The 18673-nt window shown below is 43.0% G+C and overlaps 1 protein-coding gene across 1 annotated transcript in view; it reads right to left on the bottom strand.

Annotated features, from left to right (window-relative positions):
- USP12 (ubiquitin specific peptidase 12) overlaps nt 1-14512 on the bottom strand; it is a 79508-nt gene extending 64996 nt beyond the window's left edge. Inside the window, exon 1 of the mRNA XM_061170576.1 lies at nt 14279-14512. Coding sequence (XP_061026559.1) covers nt 14279-14326 — 48 coding nt within the window. The 5' untranslated portion in view covers nt 14327-14512. The remainder of the gene's footprint in view (nt 1-14278) is intronic.
- Between the last annotated feature and the right edge of the window lie 4161 nt (nt 14513-18673).

Raw genomic sequence — 18673 nt, 5'->3', positions numbered from 1 at the left:
TTGCTATTCCAGTTTGGTAGCTTCTCAGAAGGAAGGACAAATTAATAATAACATAAACTAGTTCCCACATAACTTCAATCTAAACCACTATGTTGAAGGAGTTCATTTAGAATCTGCTCATCACTGTGAAATATCGGGATCTCAGATTTAGTTCCCCTGCACTACTTACTTGTCACTATAAAGGGCTAGTTGTCATAAGGTCCTTTTTTAACTCCCAAACTCTCTAAATCTGTTACACCAAACTTTTGTTATCAGTAGAGAAAATGAGAAACAACAAAAATAAGTATATCTTGGTTTCCAAGACATCACAGAATAGAAAGATATTAGAGCAAATATATTAAAATGTCTGATTTGAGAGCACAAGCATTAATAATTAACTCAATTACCCACAAATTGTGTTTTAAAAATCATGTTTGCCACGCATGGAAAAGACCAAGAGAACATACAAAAACATGTTATCAAATACTAGTAATTGATTAATGGGTTATAGGTGACTTTTAGTTTCTTTACACATTGCTGTCCATCACAAACATTTATTCTTTTTATAATCAGTAAAACAGTAAAATTTCTTATTAAGTATCCATGTAACCAAAAGAAAATATTACACAGCTGTGAAAGACTTGGGTGTGGGAGGGTGGGTAGAAAGTGACGGATTGAGTAGTCACAAAGAGGGAAAAAAAAAAATCAAGCAGTCAGCTAACTACTGATACATCCACTTCCAGAAAAGGTCAGCCATTATTAGTTTAATGCAAAATTAAGTATAAATTCCACCACAATAGAGCTCCAATCCTGGCTCATAAGTGAGGTTAGAAATATTTAAACTAGTTAGTTTAAAAGATACCCAAACTAACTAATTGCTACTCCCCTTAAAAAACTACAGTTCCTTGAGTCCCTATCTTATTTCTGAAAGAACTTAAGATGGCAATACTCCTTTAAGCCATCTGTTATGAATTGAACTGTATCCCTCGCCCCAAAAAAAGATATATGGAAGTCTTAACTCCCAGTAGCTTGGATTGTGACCTTACTTAGAAACTGGGTCTTTACAGAAGTAATCAAGTTAGAATGAGGTCATTAAGGTGAGCCCTAATCCAATGACTGGTGTCCTTATAAAAAGGGGAAATTTAGACATAGACACACACAGAGGGAAGATGATGTGAAGGGACACAGGTAAAAGTGGCCATCGACAAACCAAGGAACACCTGAGGCTCGATACTTCCAAGTGAGGCTATCAGAGGCTAGGAGAGGCCTGGAACAGATCTTTCTCTAGCACCTTCAGAGGGGGCATAACACTGCCAACACCTTGGATTTGGACTTCTGGCCTCCAGAACTGTAAGACAATCAATTTCCCTTGTTCTATGCCACCCAGTTTGCAGCTCTTGTTACAGAAGCCCTAGAAATCTAATACACCATCTGATAAACATGCAGCGGGACACCCTCATAACCACTGCTTTTCCAAAGAACACTAAACAATTTTATCTGTGGAATAAATATACAGTGACGCTAATCTACAGGCACAACAACAATATACAACTCATGAAAGGAATTCATACTATCATTTCATTTTAGTTTGTGTCCAATTTTCTTATGAATGTCTTCTGCGAGAATGTAATGTTTAACTATAGTAATATATTCTTGGTTGAGACATAACGATTCTGAATTAATCTAATAATTCTGACCTACAAAGCTGACATATTATACTATAACTGAAATGTTCCTCCCCACCCACAAAAAGAAAACAAACTCCCAACTGAAAAGTACAGGCATTTAACATAAACCAGAATTTAAGAATACATAGGTCAGGGCTTCCCTGGTGGCGCAGTGGTTAAGAATCTGCCTGCCGATGCAGGGGACACAGGTTCGAGCCCTGGTCCGGGAAGATCCCATATGCTGCAGAGCAACTAAGCCCGTGCGCCACAACTACTGAGCCTGCGCTCTAGAGCCTGCGAGCCACAACTACTGAGCCCACGAGCCACAACTACTGAAGCCCACGCACATAGAGCCTGTGCTCCACAACAAGAGAAGCCACCGCAATGAGAAGCCCGCGCACCACAACAAAGAGTAGCCCCCGCTCACTGCAACTAGAGAAAGCCCGCGTGCAGCAACAAAGATCCAACTCAGCCAAAGATAAATAAATAAATTTATTTTTTAAAAAAAGAATATATAGGTTATAAACACAAAGAGACCCACAAACAGGCACATGATAGTGAAAGTGCTGAAAGTCAAAGACAAGGAGAAAAACTTGAAAGCAGCAAGAGAAAAAGGATGAGTTGCTTAGAAGGGACGCCAATACTACTGACAGCTGACTTCTCAACAGAAACAAGGCAGCAAGAAGGCAGTGGGGTAACATAGTCAAAGTGCTCAAATAAAAAAACTGTCAACCAAGGATACTAAATCTGGCAAAGCCTTCAGACTAAATGTGAAACAAAGATTTTCCCAGACCAAACCAAACAAAACAAAACCCTGACAATTTTTTGCTAGCAGACATGACTTACAAGAAATACTAAAGGAGGTTGTTCAGGATGAAAGCACATGACCTCAGATAATAATCGTAGTCCACATGAACAAAAAAAGAGGACCCGTGACGGTAACTGTTTCACTACAGAGGACACCATAAACACATTTTTTTTTCCTTTCGTCTCTTAACTGATTTAAAAAGCAATTGTATAAAATAGTATGTATGTACAATATATAAAGTATTACTGGGCCTATAATATAGATAAATGTAATATATGTCATACATATACCAGTAACAGCACAAAGGGGCAGGTTGGAGCAAAGCTGTAATGGGCTTAGCAAATAGATGGTAAAGTACTAATTATGACAATGTATTGTTGTGTTTATAACATTAACAGATGTAATATATATAAAAATAAAGCCCTAAAAGGGCAGAAAGGGAATGGACCTATATAAGAATAACATTCCTATATATCACTGGAATTAAGCTAGTATAAATCTAAAGGTGATTCTGACAAGCTAAGATGTATATGGTAAAATTTATAATTTTATAGATTTTTTCCCTGACTCCTGTCTTTTTTCCCCCTCTATTTCCCCTTTATTGCTTTCTTTTGCATTGTGTTTTCTAATGTAGCATTTTACTTTCATTATTGATTTTTTCATATACATGAAAAAATATATATATATAAAGGACTGCAAGTCCTTTGAGGACAAAGTCTGAAACTTAAATGCAACTCTAGTGTCTAGTACATAACCTACTTAATGAACATCATTGATACTGATTTGTAAAAATGAACCTCACTGCTCCATTGTTGCATTGGGATAAATCGTATCCCCCAATAAAAACATCTGAAAGTCCTAACCCCCAGTACCTCAGAGTATGACCCTTATTTGGAAATAGGGTCATTACAAGGGTAATCAAGTTAAAGGTCATCAGGGTGAGCCCTAATCCAATATGACTGACGTCCGTATAAAAAGGGGAAATGTGGACACAGAAACAGACATGGACCGAGGGAAGACAACGTGAAGAAACAGAGACAAAGTGGAGGACATCAAGTGAAGATGAAGGCAAAGACTGCAGTGACGCAGCCACAAACCAAAGACTGCCTGGAAACCCCCCGAAGCTACAGGAGAAAGGCAGAGACCAGTCTTCCCACAGCCTCCGAAGGCGCCAGCTCTGCCCACCCCCAGCCCCTGCCGATTTTGGACTCTGGCCTCCAGAGCTGTGAGACAGTAAAACTCTGTTATTTTAAACCACAGTTTGGGGTTCTTGGTTTTGGCAGCCCTAGGAAACTAACACAATTGATGTTAAAGAAAATGAAAATATGCAATCAGTATTATATAATCCAACCTTTCTAATGTGATCAACACTGAAGATGATGGAGAATTAAAATGAGCACAATTTTGACCTAGAATGAAGCAACATAATGACAAAGAAAAATGTCCATTATATTCAATACATTAAGTGAAAAGAGCAAGTTGCAAACTTTATTGGGGGGGGGGGTGATGACACACACAATACTGTATGTTTATATATGCTCAGGTAATGTCCAGCCACACAAACACGCACACACAGACTCTAACAAATAATTAACTCTTGGAAAGGGCTGCCCCTCCTTCTCTTTGCAGGAGATAGGTTTTTTTACTTCACACAATTTTGTACTTTTTAAAATAATAAATTTTTTTGACTTTTTAAAAATGAAGAATTAAAATAAACTACTGTTTCCAAGGAAACCAACGGTCACAATATTCTTTAACAATGCATACAGCTAAACCTGAGTGGTTTATTTCACTTTTAAAAATCCTCATTTTGATAGTTCAAAACAATTCATTCAACCTCAAAGGCATATATACCACCCCATTTCTAAAAGTGACCACGTCATTATAGTTCAGAATCAGTACTAAACATAGGTTGCTTGTAAAAAAGACAGAAGGAAAATAAGACAAAAATAGGTCTATTAATAAACATTTCCTATAGGAAAATATTTAAAGAGGAGTTCTGCGGTATTACAAATAAATAGATGGAGAGATAAATACTTTTGAAAACTTTTTTCTAGCATTTAAATTCAATAAAAATATATAATTGACAGCTTTAAAAAAAAATAATATTTACCAACCACTCCATGTCTACCAGGAATACAATTCTGAAGGTTTTTACAAATATTCTATCATGAAATTTCATTTCTCAAATGGGCCACGCCTATTCAGCCCAGCCTTCTTCCTGTCACAGCACCACGTCACATTTAGAGAGGGCTCATCTGCTTTATGTCAACCAAACATGGACCCAAATATCCTAATTCTTGTTAATGATCCAGCCTGGATTTATCATCTCTAAGTTTGCGAAGTACTCAGCACCAGCACCACTAAGACCCACCGGGTGCCAGATCTCCACACACGTTCCCCGGGAAGCTGAAAATTACAGAAGGCACCTCCCATTTCACCAAGTTTGCTGAGATGACCCTGCTCATCATTAACAGAACACATTGAGGTGGTATAACAACCACAGTGCGGTCCCAGAAGTAAAAAAGAAAGATGGTGACATCTGGGGTGAAACACTGCAACCAAGAGAGAGAGACGGCAGGACACGAGAAAGGAAGGGCAAGGCAGCCACGCCACCTTGAAAGGACTAAAGTAACAGAACAAACCACAAACAGAGAGACAAAAAAGGTGGAAGAGTCCACTTATATCTTTTCAGTTGAAAAGGGCAATCTATAAATGTCTTCAAACAAGAAGACAACGATGTAGATTTTCAAGTGTGGTCATCGGGCGAAGGCTGGATTTTCACAGGGAAAACCCACCAGAAGTTGGGTGTTCTCTGCACGACCATAACCCATTCGGGACACACTGAATGGGAAGCTCTGTAAGACCAGAGCTTATCATGGTCATCTCTGTATTCTCAGGACCCGCATACACCCTGACAGAATGCAAGCCTCCATGAATACTTCCTGAAAGTACTCATGAAGAAAGGCACTCTTTACAAAAAAAAAAAAGAGAGAGAGAACACATCGCTATTAGCTTAAAAATAATAAGTCCACCCCTCCTTCCATGAAAAGCACTTATATACTTACTCACCATCAGGCAGAAGGCTTTTACTTAGGTCACTGAAATAAAAAGCACTAAAATAAAATCAAAGGCAATAATATTCTAACTCCATTAAAGTACACCACTATTCACAAGTAGGAAATGCTGGTTGGTTCCTGCACCTATGAAGCATTTCAATAAGAACATCTGTCCATTATCACTGGAAGAACATCCACTTCTTGTTTTAAGTTGGAAATAAATTTTTATTGGCATGCAGATTTAGACGCATGGACGACTACAGATGGAGATTCTAAGCAAACTTAGACATTCTGTAGACACCACACAACTCTTAGGAAAAGCTAATGATCTTTCTTTTGAAGCAGCGGCAGCAAAGGATAAGCCAGTGAACACACAGGAGAGTGAAGATACACAGCACCTCACGCAATCATGTTCTATATTAAATATCACGTACTTCACACTACAGTATCACAAAATTCTTGACTGAGTACTTTTGTGAAAGTAAAGACTTCATAGTTTTTCTTCCAAAATGAATTACATATATAAACTGTCTCTCCCCTTCTAATACAAATTCTATGCACAAGGTTTTAAATGATGAAGTCTTATGTATAGGTATTTTCAACAATACTGGGTCTCTGATTATATTTTTAAATTCAGCAACCCATTAACGCCTCAAAACATCTAGCATTTACCCTTTTCTACCGACACCTTATTTTACAGATATTTAAATAATCCTCTTCTAAAAGCAGGTTGGGTAACTGCACCGCAGGCCAACAAGAGATATCATTCCAGTGGGGGCAGAGGCATGAGTGAATCAAGTGCAACAATATGGCCTCAGCAAAAAACAGGAAAATCTGAAAGGAAATAAGCCCTGAAGCTAACTTTAAAACACACGCTTCATTCTAACAATGACAAAAAGTTGGTATGCTTTTTTTTTTTAGTAGAAAAAAATAAGACTTTTCTTCTGAAAGTAGTATTCCCAACTTATCTAAGCTTCTAGAACATATTTGAGAATGTTACAAATTAGAACATTTTTATTCCCAGATGAAAGGAATAAAATCTGTCTACAAAATATTCAAAACAGGGTAAAAAGATAATCTACATTCTTAGTTTGCAATATTATAATCTAGCTCACTTAACTTCAAAGTAAATGTCTGCTTTCTCAGAGGCATATACTATTAATAAACTAATTTTTCTTATGATGAAAATGAACTAAAATAACTGCATTTTACTTTAAAAATTTCAATTTTGGTTACTAGCATTAGTAGTGCCAATGAGTCCTTACCTCATGGAGGGGAGCAAATCACTTTACAAAGGTAATAATAATAACTACAAACACTACAGATGATTAACCCTGGGCCAGGTACCATCCTGTAACCCTATGAAGTGGACATTATTTCACCCCCATTTTACAGATAAGAAAACCGTGGCACAGCGAAGTAACTTGTTCAAGGTCACACTCACACCCACAAAAATAAATGCGGAATATCAGAAAGGGCAAAAATTCAAATCTTTTTTTTTAAATTTTATTTTATTTTATTTATTATTTTTGGCTGCGTTGGGTCTTCGTTGCTGTGCGCGGGCTTTCTCTAGTTGCTGCGAGTGGGGGCTACTCTTCATTGTGGAGCTCGGGCTTCTCATTGTAGTGGCTTCACTTGTTGCGGAGCACGGGCTCTAGGCGCGTGGGCTTCAGGAGTTGTGGCACGCGGGCTTCAGGAGTTGTGGCTCGCGGGCTTCAGTAGTTGTGGCTCACAGGCTCTAGAGCGCAGGCTCAGTAGTTGTGGCTCACGGGCTTAGTTGCTCCGCGGCATGTGGGATCTTCCCGGACCAGTGATCGAACCCGTGTCCCCTGCATTGGCAGGTGGACTCTTAACCACTGCGCCACCAGGGAAGTCCCTCAAATCTTTTTTTAAAATGGCATTGGAAAAGAAAAAAATGTCAAAAATAAGTAAACAGCGTGGATTAGCCTGTTAATGAATAAAATGGTGATATCACTAACCTCCAGTAAATATTTTTGAAGGAAGAAATATATTTACTTTGGACCGTAATTTTCCATAAATTCTATAACATTTAAAAAAAAAAAAAAGAACAGGAGGACCTCCCTGGCGGTCCAGCGGTTAAGACTCCACGCTTCCACTGCAGGGAGTGAGGGTTCAATCCCGGGTCAGTGAACTAAGATCCCACAAGCCGAGCGGCGTGGCCAAAAACACAAACAAACAAACAAGAAGAAAAAAACAAACTAGGAAACTAAGTATAATTCATATTTAACTATATCTAATTCCACGCTCCTTATATTATCTAAAACATGATCAGATGCAACCTACTGAATGGGAGAAACTATTGCAAATCATATATCTGATAAGGGACTAATATCCAAAATACATAAAAGAACTCAGACAACTCAACAGCAAAAAAAACCAATGCAATCAAAAAATGGACAGAAGATCTGAATAGACATTTTTCGAAAGAAGACATACACGTGGCCAACAGTAACATGAAAAGATGCTGTACATCATTAACCATCATGGAAATACAAATCAAAACCACAATGAGATATCACCTCATACCTGTCAGAATGTGTCAAAAAGACAAGAAATAACAAGTGTTGGTAAGGATGTGGAGAAAAGGGAACCACTGTGCACTGTTGGTGGGAATGTAAGTTGGTGCAGCAACTATGGAAAACAATATGGAAGTCCCTCAAAAAATTAAAAATAAAACTACTATATGATCCAGCAACTCCTCTTCTGGATATTTATCAAATAAAACAAAAATACTAACTCAAAAAGATAAATGCATGCTTATGTTCAATGCAGCGTTATTTACAACAACCAAGATATGTAAACAACCTAATGTCCATCAATGGATGAATGGATAAAGAAGATGTGGTACATGTATACAACGGAATATTACTCAGCCATAAAAAAAAGGACTAAAAGTCTTACCATGTTCGACGACATGGATGAATATCATGGGTATTATGCTAAGTGAAGTAAGTCAAAGACAAATACCATATTATCTCACTTATATGTGGAATCTTTAAAAAAAAAAAAAAAAGGCTCATAGAACAAAGAACAGACTGGTGTTTGCCAGAGGTGGTGGAGGTGGGGGAGGGGGGTGGAGAGAAATGGGTGAAGGGGGTCAAACAGGTAAAAGAAAATTAATTAAACACGATTAGCATTCCCAAAATGATGGTATCAACAATCATTTATAAACTCTCAAAGGATCAGAGAATACTGAGTTTTCGATCTAGAAGGAAACAAAACACAGAAGGAATATTTACATGTCTAGTCCAACCCCTTTACTTTACAGATGAGAAAAACCAACTCACAAAGTTTTAGAAGACTTTCCCATATGCACAGATCTAAATGTCAAAATCTGGACTAGAAATTTCCTTCTGGTCCAACTTCTCTTTTTAATATATCATGCAGTAGGATACATTACAAAATACTATATTAAGTTTCTGGAATTGAGCTACTGAAAGAGAATTCAAAACAAAATCAGATTATTTAAATCTAAAAAATGAAGGTTTCTGGAAAGGAATTAATGCTAACTAAACAAATCCTTAAATAATCTTTCCTGAGACAGTAAAAGTTTCAGGAGAGCTTCAATAAATCTGACTTTAAAGGCAGGAAGAAAGAACTTGCGAGAAAATGGAAGTGGACTCAGTCTCTGCGGGCCTATCAGAAGCCCAGAACCAAGGAAGAAAACTAGGTGTGCTGCGATCAAGTCTGGCTGAACTGGCCACATGGGTCGTGGGACAGTAAATAATTAACCTACTCAGAGATCTATTATAAAAAGATTAGCTGGAGGTGGAAGGAGAAAACCACCAAGAGGTAAGCAAAGCCAAATGATATGAGACTAGAGTCTTTATACCTGTTTCACCTAATTGAATACGGTATTTAAAACCATACTTCTTAAGCACATGAAAAGTTTCAAATTCCAATGATCTTACCTTTATTTGTGGTAAGTGCCAATAATGCACGTGGAAAACTGAAATGTGAAATTTTACCTAGGGCATAGTTTTCTTAAAAAGACAAGACGGACTTCCCTGGTGGCGCAGTGGTTAATAATCTGCCTGCCAATACGGGGGACACAGGTTCAAGCCCTGGTCTGGGAAGATCCCACATGCCGCGGAGCAACTAAGCCCGTGCGCCACAACTACTGAGCATGCGCTCTAGAGCCCTCGAGCCACAACTACTGAGCCCGCGCGCCACAACTACTGAAGCCCGCGCGCCTAGAGCCTGGGCTCTGCAACAAGAAGCCAGCGCACCGCAACTAGAGAAAGCCCGCGCGCAGCAACAAAGACCCGACGCAGCCAAAAATAAATAAATTAAAAATAAATTTAAAAAATAAAAATAAATAAAAAATAGACAAGACAAGCTCTGGGAGGTAAAGTAAGTTATTTTCTTTTCTGCTGCCTTAAGAGTTTCCAAACTCTTTTTTATAGAATACTTTCCAAATTTTCTATAATGAGAATGTGCAATTTTTAATGTCCAATATGTATTTTAGCCAAATTCGAATGATCAGCAGGCTTAAATAAAACTTATTCTAAACGATCTCTCTGCTAAGGTCCTCAAACACATGTTCAAACATTCCTTATCCAACCATTTATAGGACAGAAGACTCCCTATTTTTGAAGTTTTCATCTCTCCTAAATTAACATTAAAAACAGCAAAATTAGTAAACCAATGGCAACTCACTTTGAATGTTCCCATCATAGAAAACTTTTTTACTACTAAAATATTAATAAAAATTAATTAAATATTTCGCTAATAAAAGAATCACACCCACCCTATTTCTCGAGAAGGAACAAGGGCTGCTATCATTTACTCTAATGTTCGGACTACATGAAGAGCCTACCCCGCACCCCGAGGAGCAAGGCACCACGGGTTTGAGGTTTTCCTCCCGCCCCTCTCTCTGGAGTGATAAACTGCACTGACCACACACGCATCTGACTCTGCGTGAGTGACCCCAGTGAGACTCAAACAATAAGAAAAGACAAAGAGCCAGTCTCACCTGTGACTTTCCTGCACTAAGTACAGTCAGCTTAAAGTTTCCCACGCGCAGAGTGCTGTACTGGGTACAGGCTTTTTCGAAGCAAACCTGTCAGACCCACGGAGCAGCAGACTTGTGGCCTTGGCTTCAATGACACCATGTTCTAGGGGATCTAGCTGACACCCAGTGACTGGGGGTGGGCAAGGAGCCAGGCCACCCCACGATCGACCACGTTCCCCTGCAACGACTTCTCCTTTATCCAACCCCCTCCCCTGCACGCCCTTCCCCGCCAGGACTCCTACAACCCAAACAGGAAGCGAGGATGCTTCTCACATCCGTGGAGCCCCCAGCGCTGTGCTTCCTAACAACCCTGACCCGTATGGTCACTTTCTAGTCCTGGGCCACCACAAGCTGCTCTACAACTTCCACTTCAATTTCAAAACACAGGCCATCCCTCTACATGCATTCGGTCACTTTTCCCATTATTTCACAATTATGAAGTATAATCTTAAATATTAGGTAGCTACTCTGTGCCAGGCCCTGAAGTCTGAAGCTACTTCATCAGCAAAACAAGCACCATGTGATACTGAAATTATTTCATGGGCAAACAACAAGAGGCATTTCTAGAGGTACCCTGAAAATTGATTCATTGTAACCTAAACATAATCACTCACCCCGTCAGGCTGTAACAGTAACTTAAGAGAAATAAACTTAACTGATGTTCGCATGTCAGAGGAACAACTGTGATCTGGAATAAGCCACATCGAAAGAGATTTGCTTTTAACAGTTACTTAACCCTATTAAGGTATTGCTATTTGCCCAGGTACCTTGTGTTGACATGTGAAAAAATTATGTCAATGTTATTATTTATAGAATAAAATGTCAACTCATTATAAGCGTTTTCACAGCTGCTGATTCTGAGAGATCATTCCCATTAGGACCAGCCCCTCTCCTCTGCATCACCCCACACACCACCCCCATCTCAGGCATGTTTAACCAAACTTACTCCCCCTAGACGTCAGCAGAAGAAATGAAGGATGCGGGGAGACTTTTACTGTATGCAGAAGGTAGTGCACCACCAAACTGCAGAAATAAATGATAGTCCTTTCACTTAAGGCCTTCAGAATCTAATAAGGAGATAAGAGAAAAATTTACAACACAGCAAGTACGGTAAGTGTTACTGAGATCACAAAAATGCTGTGAAATTGTATGAGGGGGATGGAGGGTGGGTAGGGACAGGGCTAAGATTATTCAAGGAAGGCTACCTGCTTGAGAGACAGCGGTGACCAGGTCAGAAACCTACAAAGGCACAGAGATAAATACTTTTGCTTTTCTTGATTATCAATTTTGTAGTATCTCAGAAGACAGACTGAAGTTCTCTTTAAAGAATAAGATTGTAGGATACTTTGATATACTTAGCACTACCTTGGGAGCGCATCAGAATGTATTCAAATATGAACACAGGCACATACAATTTTAACACTACTTTTGGAGCAATCTCATTTGGCCGGGCACTGATGTTTCCCTATCTGCCAACAATACACACACCCCGCATGTAATGAATGCACCTGGGCGGAAGCCCTAGAGAGAGTTTTGGAGTCTAAAATTCTTGAGATCAAAATCCCACTTACTCAGTGTTTGACTTGGCAAATCTCTCTCTGCCTCATTTTCTTAACCTGATTAGAGCATATATTAATACGTTTATGTGAATATTGTTTGTCTCTTTTAACTAGAATGTAAACACTATGAAAGCAGAGACTGTCTTGATCACTGCTGTATCCCCAGCACTCAGCACACTCTCTTGTACGTAGTAGGTGCTAAATGTATACCTGATATACTTGAGTGGATGAAACAGTGAAGAGCAACACATCACTCCAGAAACTCTAGACTTTGACAGTGAACTATGACCTGACAATCTGTGTAGCTCAGCAATCTGGTAAGATTATCACTTTCAAAGACTTAATTATCACATTCCTTTTGAAAGAGAATAATAACTGGCATATCTAAAAATAATTAATCTACCTGACCCTTGGAAATCCTTTTATTACAGTCCCTTTGGGCTTCCCTGGTGGCGCAGTGGTTAAGAATCCGCCTGCCAATGCAGGGGACACGGGTTCGAGCCCTGGTCCGGGAAGATCCTACATGCCGCGGAGCAACTAAGCCCGTGCGCCACAACTACTGATCCTGTGCTCTAGAGCCCACGAGCCACAACTACTGAGCCTGTGAGCCACAACTACTGAAGCCCGTGAGCCACAACTACTGAAGCCCACGCGCCTAGAGCCCGTGCTCCCCAACAAGAGAAGCCACCGCAATGAGAAGCCCGCGCACCCCAACGAAGAGTAGGCCCCACTCGCCGCAACTAGAGAAAGCCCGCGCGCAGCAACGAAGACCCAACACAGCCAAAAATAAATAAATAAATAAATAAATATTTTTTAAAAAAATAAAATTAAAAAAAATACAGTCCCTTTAACATCAATGGTTCCTAAAATATGAATTGTGCAAGAAAAACAAACATCCATTTGAGGAAATGGATTCTTCATGATTCATTCTTCAGTGTGATGTCTTTAATACTGTAGATTTTAATCCCACTTGATTTCAGCCATTTTTATACTGTTCCTCAGCGTGCAGTACAGAATCTGCTTCTAAAGCATCTTTTCGATCTGATTCACCGCTCCTTAAAGAAAGGTATATGAAACGTACCACCCTTAAATGGAAGATTGCTGGGGGGGATCTCCCACATGCATAAAAAGGGCTGATAAGACGTAAAACAGAAGGAAAGATTTCAGAAGTCTTTAATAACATCATCAATAGGCCCACGTGGTGAAAAATAACTTTTTTTCTGTGATGGCTCATACTTAAGATCGCAAGATGTTAAGTCATAAGGAGCTAATGAAACGAATTCGCCCCACAGTGTGGAAAACTGACCAACCACAAAACACCAAGATTTAAACGCACCCACGTTTTGCTCAACTCGGGACTCTTCCACAGGTATTAGCACTTTTCCCTTAAAGTCGTTTTAAAAGCCCCAGTAAAACACAGACAGCAACCCCTGCCGTCAGTTCCTGCACAGAAACACTTCAAGCCACACACTGATGCGTCTGGGGCGTTCAAGTAAACAAATGACAGGAATGCTTAAGCTATTTTCAAGATCAACGTGGATTCCCAAAGACAAGACTGCCACCTGGACACGCGGCTGGAAACGGGAGACCTTGTTCCTCTCAGAAGAGGAGAAAAGGGGGAAAATTTCGACAGCACTTATTTAAAGTTTCCACCTTCACACACACCCCCTTCCCCTCGGCGCCGGCGGGGACTCGGCCTCGCCAGAGGCGCGGGGAGGAAACCTGAGCCGACTTCCGTGCCCTCGCGGCCGGTAAGGGGACCCTGCCTTCCCGCCGCAGCCCCTCGCCCGCCGGGGACCCTCCCGGCCCGGCCGGCCGGGCCCGAACCCGCGCGCCGCCGGACGGAAACGCGGGCGCCGCTCGCGTGCTTCCACCTCCGGCCCCGGCCGGGCCCGCGCCCCGGCTCGCGCGCCCACAGCCCGGCGCCTCTCCGCTCCGCCCCGGCGCCGCGGGGACCCGCGGCCGAGCCCAGGCACCGACGACCCGCGCCGCCCCCGCCGGCCACCCTCGCGCGCCCGCCTCGCGGGGCCGCTCCGCGCTCGCTTGTGCCCCGCCGTCCAACCGCCCCCGCCCGGCCCGCGCCGCCCCCTCCCGGCCACGGCCCCGCGCTAGGCCCCGCGGGCGGCGAGGGCGGGGACGAGGGCCACCCACCGCCCTCCCGCCGCACCTACCATGGTACAGATGGAGGCGAATTTGGAGACTGTCATTAGGATTTCCATCCGCCCAGCGCCATCTTCCACCCAATCACAGCGGCGACGGCGGCGGGCGGGGGAGGAGGGCAGCCGGGCCGCCCGCTCGCACCGCAGCCAGCGGGCGGACCCCGAGCCGCTGTGGACCCACGCACCGAGCCTGCTCAGCCGCCGCTGCCGTCGTCGCCGCCGGCGCTCCGGCACTCCCTGCCGCGGGCCCCAGCCCCCGCCTGCCGGCTGCCCGCCCGCCCCCGGCTCCTCCCCGGCGCAGGGCGCAGCCGCTGCCTCGGGGCCCGCGCCTGCCCGCGAAGCCGTCCGCCGCACACCCCGCCCAGTGCGCTGGGGAGCGGGCTCCGCCGAGGCCCTAATGCCCGGCCTGCTGGCAGCTGCGCGGCCCGGCGGCGCGCCCCGCCCACTCCCCGCGCCGGCCCCGCCCACTCCCCGCGGATGCCTCCCGGGCTCCGGAGCGCGCGACTCGGGGAACTCCCGCGCCGGCTCCACCCCGCGCTCGGCCGGGGCGGGGCTCGGGCGGGCCACCGCCTCCCGCCCGCGGCCCTCGCGGTCTTAGAGCCCACTCTCCGCGAGACGGGCAAGAAGGGTGCTGGGGGCGACCAGCGTCAATCCTGGAAGGGGCTGACCAGCAGCCTCTACCAAGGGCGAGGGAACAGCTATCCCAGACAGAAAACTGAGGGGATGATCTCGATAATTCTGGGTGCGGTGGGAGGAAACCTGCTTCTGAACGGTTAAAATAGCCCGGGTCATCCAACGTCCCAAGCACCTAAAATGTAAGATGGTTTGTTTCTTTTTACATACATTGGGTGAATAACCTGAGTCAGAACACCGTAATTTAGCGAAAGACAAATTAATTAATTAAAAGTGAAAGAGGCAAAGAAGAAACTATCTTTGGCTCCTTGAATTAAGAAAGGTAAATTATGGGGAAGGGGGCGAAGCTGATTTCCGCCCGCTTGTTGGCCATAAATTTAGAATTTGGTTATAAATATAGTATCTAAATATACTTGTTCTGAAAGTTGAGTTGCAAAATAGGGAAGGATCTCAATCCAGCAGTGATGATGTTATTCCCAGGGACAAGGAGTCCCGCAAGTAAGAAAAATGTCGTGTGAGAAATGCTGAAGCAGTATTAGCCAGGGGGGATAGTTCCTACTTTCCGCTTTGATAAAGTGCATCATTGCACCCTGTTCTTCGTGCCAGACAGCTCAGCTTCGTTTCTTCCTATTTGAGAAAGAAGTTCAAGTTAGTAGAATAACTTTATAAATTATTGTATTAGAAAGCTTGTGATTTTTCACGATTGAAGAACTGATGGGATGCTTCTTTAGGTTCCCCCATTTCAGTGGGGCAGAAATGACAAATGACAGACGGATCTCTAAAATCAGATATGCCTTAACTCTTCAGTTCAAAACATTTAAAACACAAAACATTCAAACAAAATTTAGGTGAAAAATAGATTTCTGGTACATGCATGCTGTTTCCATAGTGATTTCCATTATAAGCTTGCTTGGGGGAAACAAAATTGCAAACAGAATATAGCCAAGTCCCATAGTAGCTGGCCTGCTGCTCCAGGCACCTGCCTCCCTGGAAGCCGGGACTTCCCTCTTTGCCCTGATACCCGAGCCAGTGCTAGAATGTGCCAGAACCACACATTCAAGTAGCTGGGGTGCTCACCTACCCATTTCCCTGCCTAGACTTGGAAGTATCACCCACCTGAGTTGTTTCTTGCTATGTTCCATCCTGCTTAGACCTCCAGGGCATGCCTGGGCCTCCTACCAGTGTTGCCATGCCCATGACAGACTGGACCCTGTCTGTCTCATCTATTTGGATGAAAGTCTAGTTGTCATTCTGTCCCATTGAACAGGCCTAATGTGCCAGAATTTGAGCCCCATCTCCATCTCGGCTGCCCACCAAGATCTCTCCTTGTCCATGGGACAGAGGCCACCAGCTTTATACGTAAGTGTATTTAAGAACAAGGGCTTTTCTAAATGGATTTCTGGTAGAATTATCTGAAGTTGTGTTTAGTTAATGTTATAGCCATCTAAATTCACAGATGAGGGACTTCCCTGGCAGTCCAGTGGTTAAGACTCCACGCTTCCAATGCAGGGGACACAGGTTTGATCCCTGGTCGGGGAACTAAGATCCCCCATGCTGCATGGCGTGGCCAAAAGATTTAAAATTTTTAAAAATTTAAAAAATAAGTACAGATCCTAATAGCAAACCTCCCAATGCCTCGCCTCCCCAGCGTTGAGTGGAAAGGCACAAACGTAAAGAAAGAATCTTCCACGTGCTAGGTGCTGCACTGGGGTGTTTTTTTGTATGTTTGTTTGTTTGTTTTTTACCATATGTAATGCAGATGAAGATAAGATATAGCTGAAATGTCACACTTGTGCCCCCAGAGCTTGAAAGGGATCGTCTGGACTTAGAATACAGTTTTTACCTGCAGCCGTATCAGCTTTACAAAGAGCTTCATTGTACGTAGGGAAAGATGAGTTTGTGTACAACTGACCTCTTTCAGGCCTTCCTGAGTGTATCAGCTACAAATTACACCCTGATAACTTCAGGGACCAAGCAAGTAAACCAATTAGGGCAAGCTTATTCCATTTGGTTAGCACGATGTTTTTAAATGGTTTTGTTTGAATAATTTTACACAATCCTTTACGGTCCAGTTCCTTGCAAGCCACTTCATCTTTTCTGTTCTCTTCCTGTCTCCAGTTAACCACGTGTCACTTCATATATTTCTGCCACCTCTCTTTTTCCCGAAGCCATTTGGGTTTGCACCAGCTGACATCAGTGAGTGAAATGCTGCCCTTGATGGGGCGAGGAAGGATGTGGTGGAGAGGGGTTGGAGAGGCACGTAAGACAGCCACAGCGAGCACCAAGCATTTTCTCAAATCCCCGTAACAACCCAGTGCAGTAGGTGCTATTATTGTCCCCATTTTCTAGATGAGGAAACGGAGGCACAGAAATAACTTTCCCAAGGTTGCACAACTAATAAATGATGGAATAAGGATTTTAACCCAGCTCCAGAGGCCACACTTGTATCCACCCTGCTAACCCAGCTCAAGTCAAAGTGCCTCATTTTGATTCTAACAGAAGGAGGCTGAGAGGCACTCACTCCTTTGGGACCAGGTTACAGCTACAAAATAAACACAGATAAGTATTTCTTTGTCTCACTTCCCTCATCTGGAAAATAAGGGTAATGATTATGCCTACCCCAGAGGGGTGTGACAAGGATAAAACATGGAGACACAGTTAGAAAAGTGCCTGGCACTCAGCATAGACTGGAGAGCTTTAAATGGACATTCAGTATCAACATTTGAAAAGTCAGGATGGGCAAGTACAGCCCTCAGGCTGCCAGTTTACTCTCTGATGTAACAAGCCTCTGCCGTGTGCCAGTCGCCTGATTAGTATTTTAGATGCATTTTCTAATGTAACCTCCCAGGGCCCTTGGAGCTGGATCATTTTGTGCTCATTTTACCACGTTCACCACGGCCCTGCCCAGCCAGTGCAGGGCCAGGGGCCACACCCAGACACTCTGACTTGAAAACCCAGGGTCTCTCCCCTTCTCTACCCTGCTCATTGACAGCTGAATGAATTAACCTTCTTGGTGGCGTTAATTAACATCATCCAGCTGTCCAGAGGTGGATGTTAATCAGAACAGTGATGTTCTTTTGTTGGTTTGAATCAACAAATCAGTGACTTACTTTTCAAGTCTGATTTCTAATTCAGATGAGTAGTCAAAGCATATGCCCTATGGATATATGACTCTGATTTGCCGGGCAGCATGGCATATAGCTAATGTATCTAAAACGTTGTCGTTATTTAAATCTAGGTTTTCAAAGAGGGCCAAAGGCACAGCCCCTTTACATTCTATTTAAAACTGAAAAATGAGTTCATTCATTAAAACATATCTATTGGTCATCTACTGATGATTAAGAGAAATCTGTGCGCTCAGGGAGCACACAGTCCATTGGGGTAGACAGATGAGTTTTATGGAAAATGAGCTGGGAGAATGGAGAACTAAGTGCAGTCAGCTCTGAGGCGGGTGAGACTAACCCTGCCTGCAGGAGGGACAAGCTGAGGACAGCCTCACAATCCAGAAGAATAGGGTGGACAATGGCAGGGGAGGGGAAGGCAGAGGGAAAGTCACGTGCACTGACCCATAGGAGCCAGAGGTACGTATAAGGCTGCGGCACTGAGTGTTCTGTGGAGTTTGTGGAGATGAGTGTGGAATGTTAAGGGGACAATCTGACCCACAGTGACACCAGCAGGGATTATGATCTCTGGAACTTCTACCATCATATCCATCAGTACCAAGTGGTAGAATCAGCCTACCTAAAAACCTGTTCCTTGTTCTTCATAATCTCC

This window comes from Eubalaena glacialis, chromosome 16 (genome assembly GCF_028564815.1).
Source record: "Eubalaena glacialis isolate mEubGla1 chromosome 16, mEubGla1.1.hap2.+ XY, whole genome shotgun sequence".
NCBI classification, from domain to species: domain Eukaryota; kingdom Metazoa; phylum Chordata; class Mammalia; order Artiodactyla; family Balaenidae; genus Eubalaena; species Eubalaena glacialis.
Note: the sequence above shows the minus strand (reverse complement) of the source record. Positions and strands in the feature narration are given on the sequence as shown.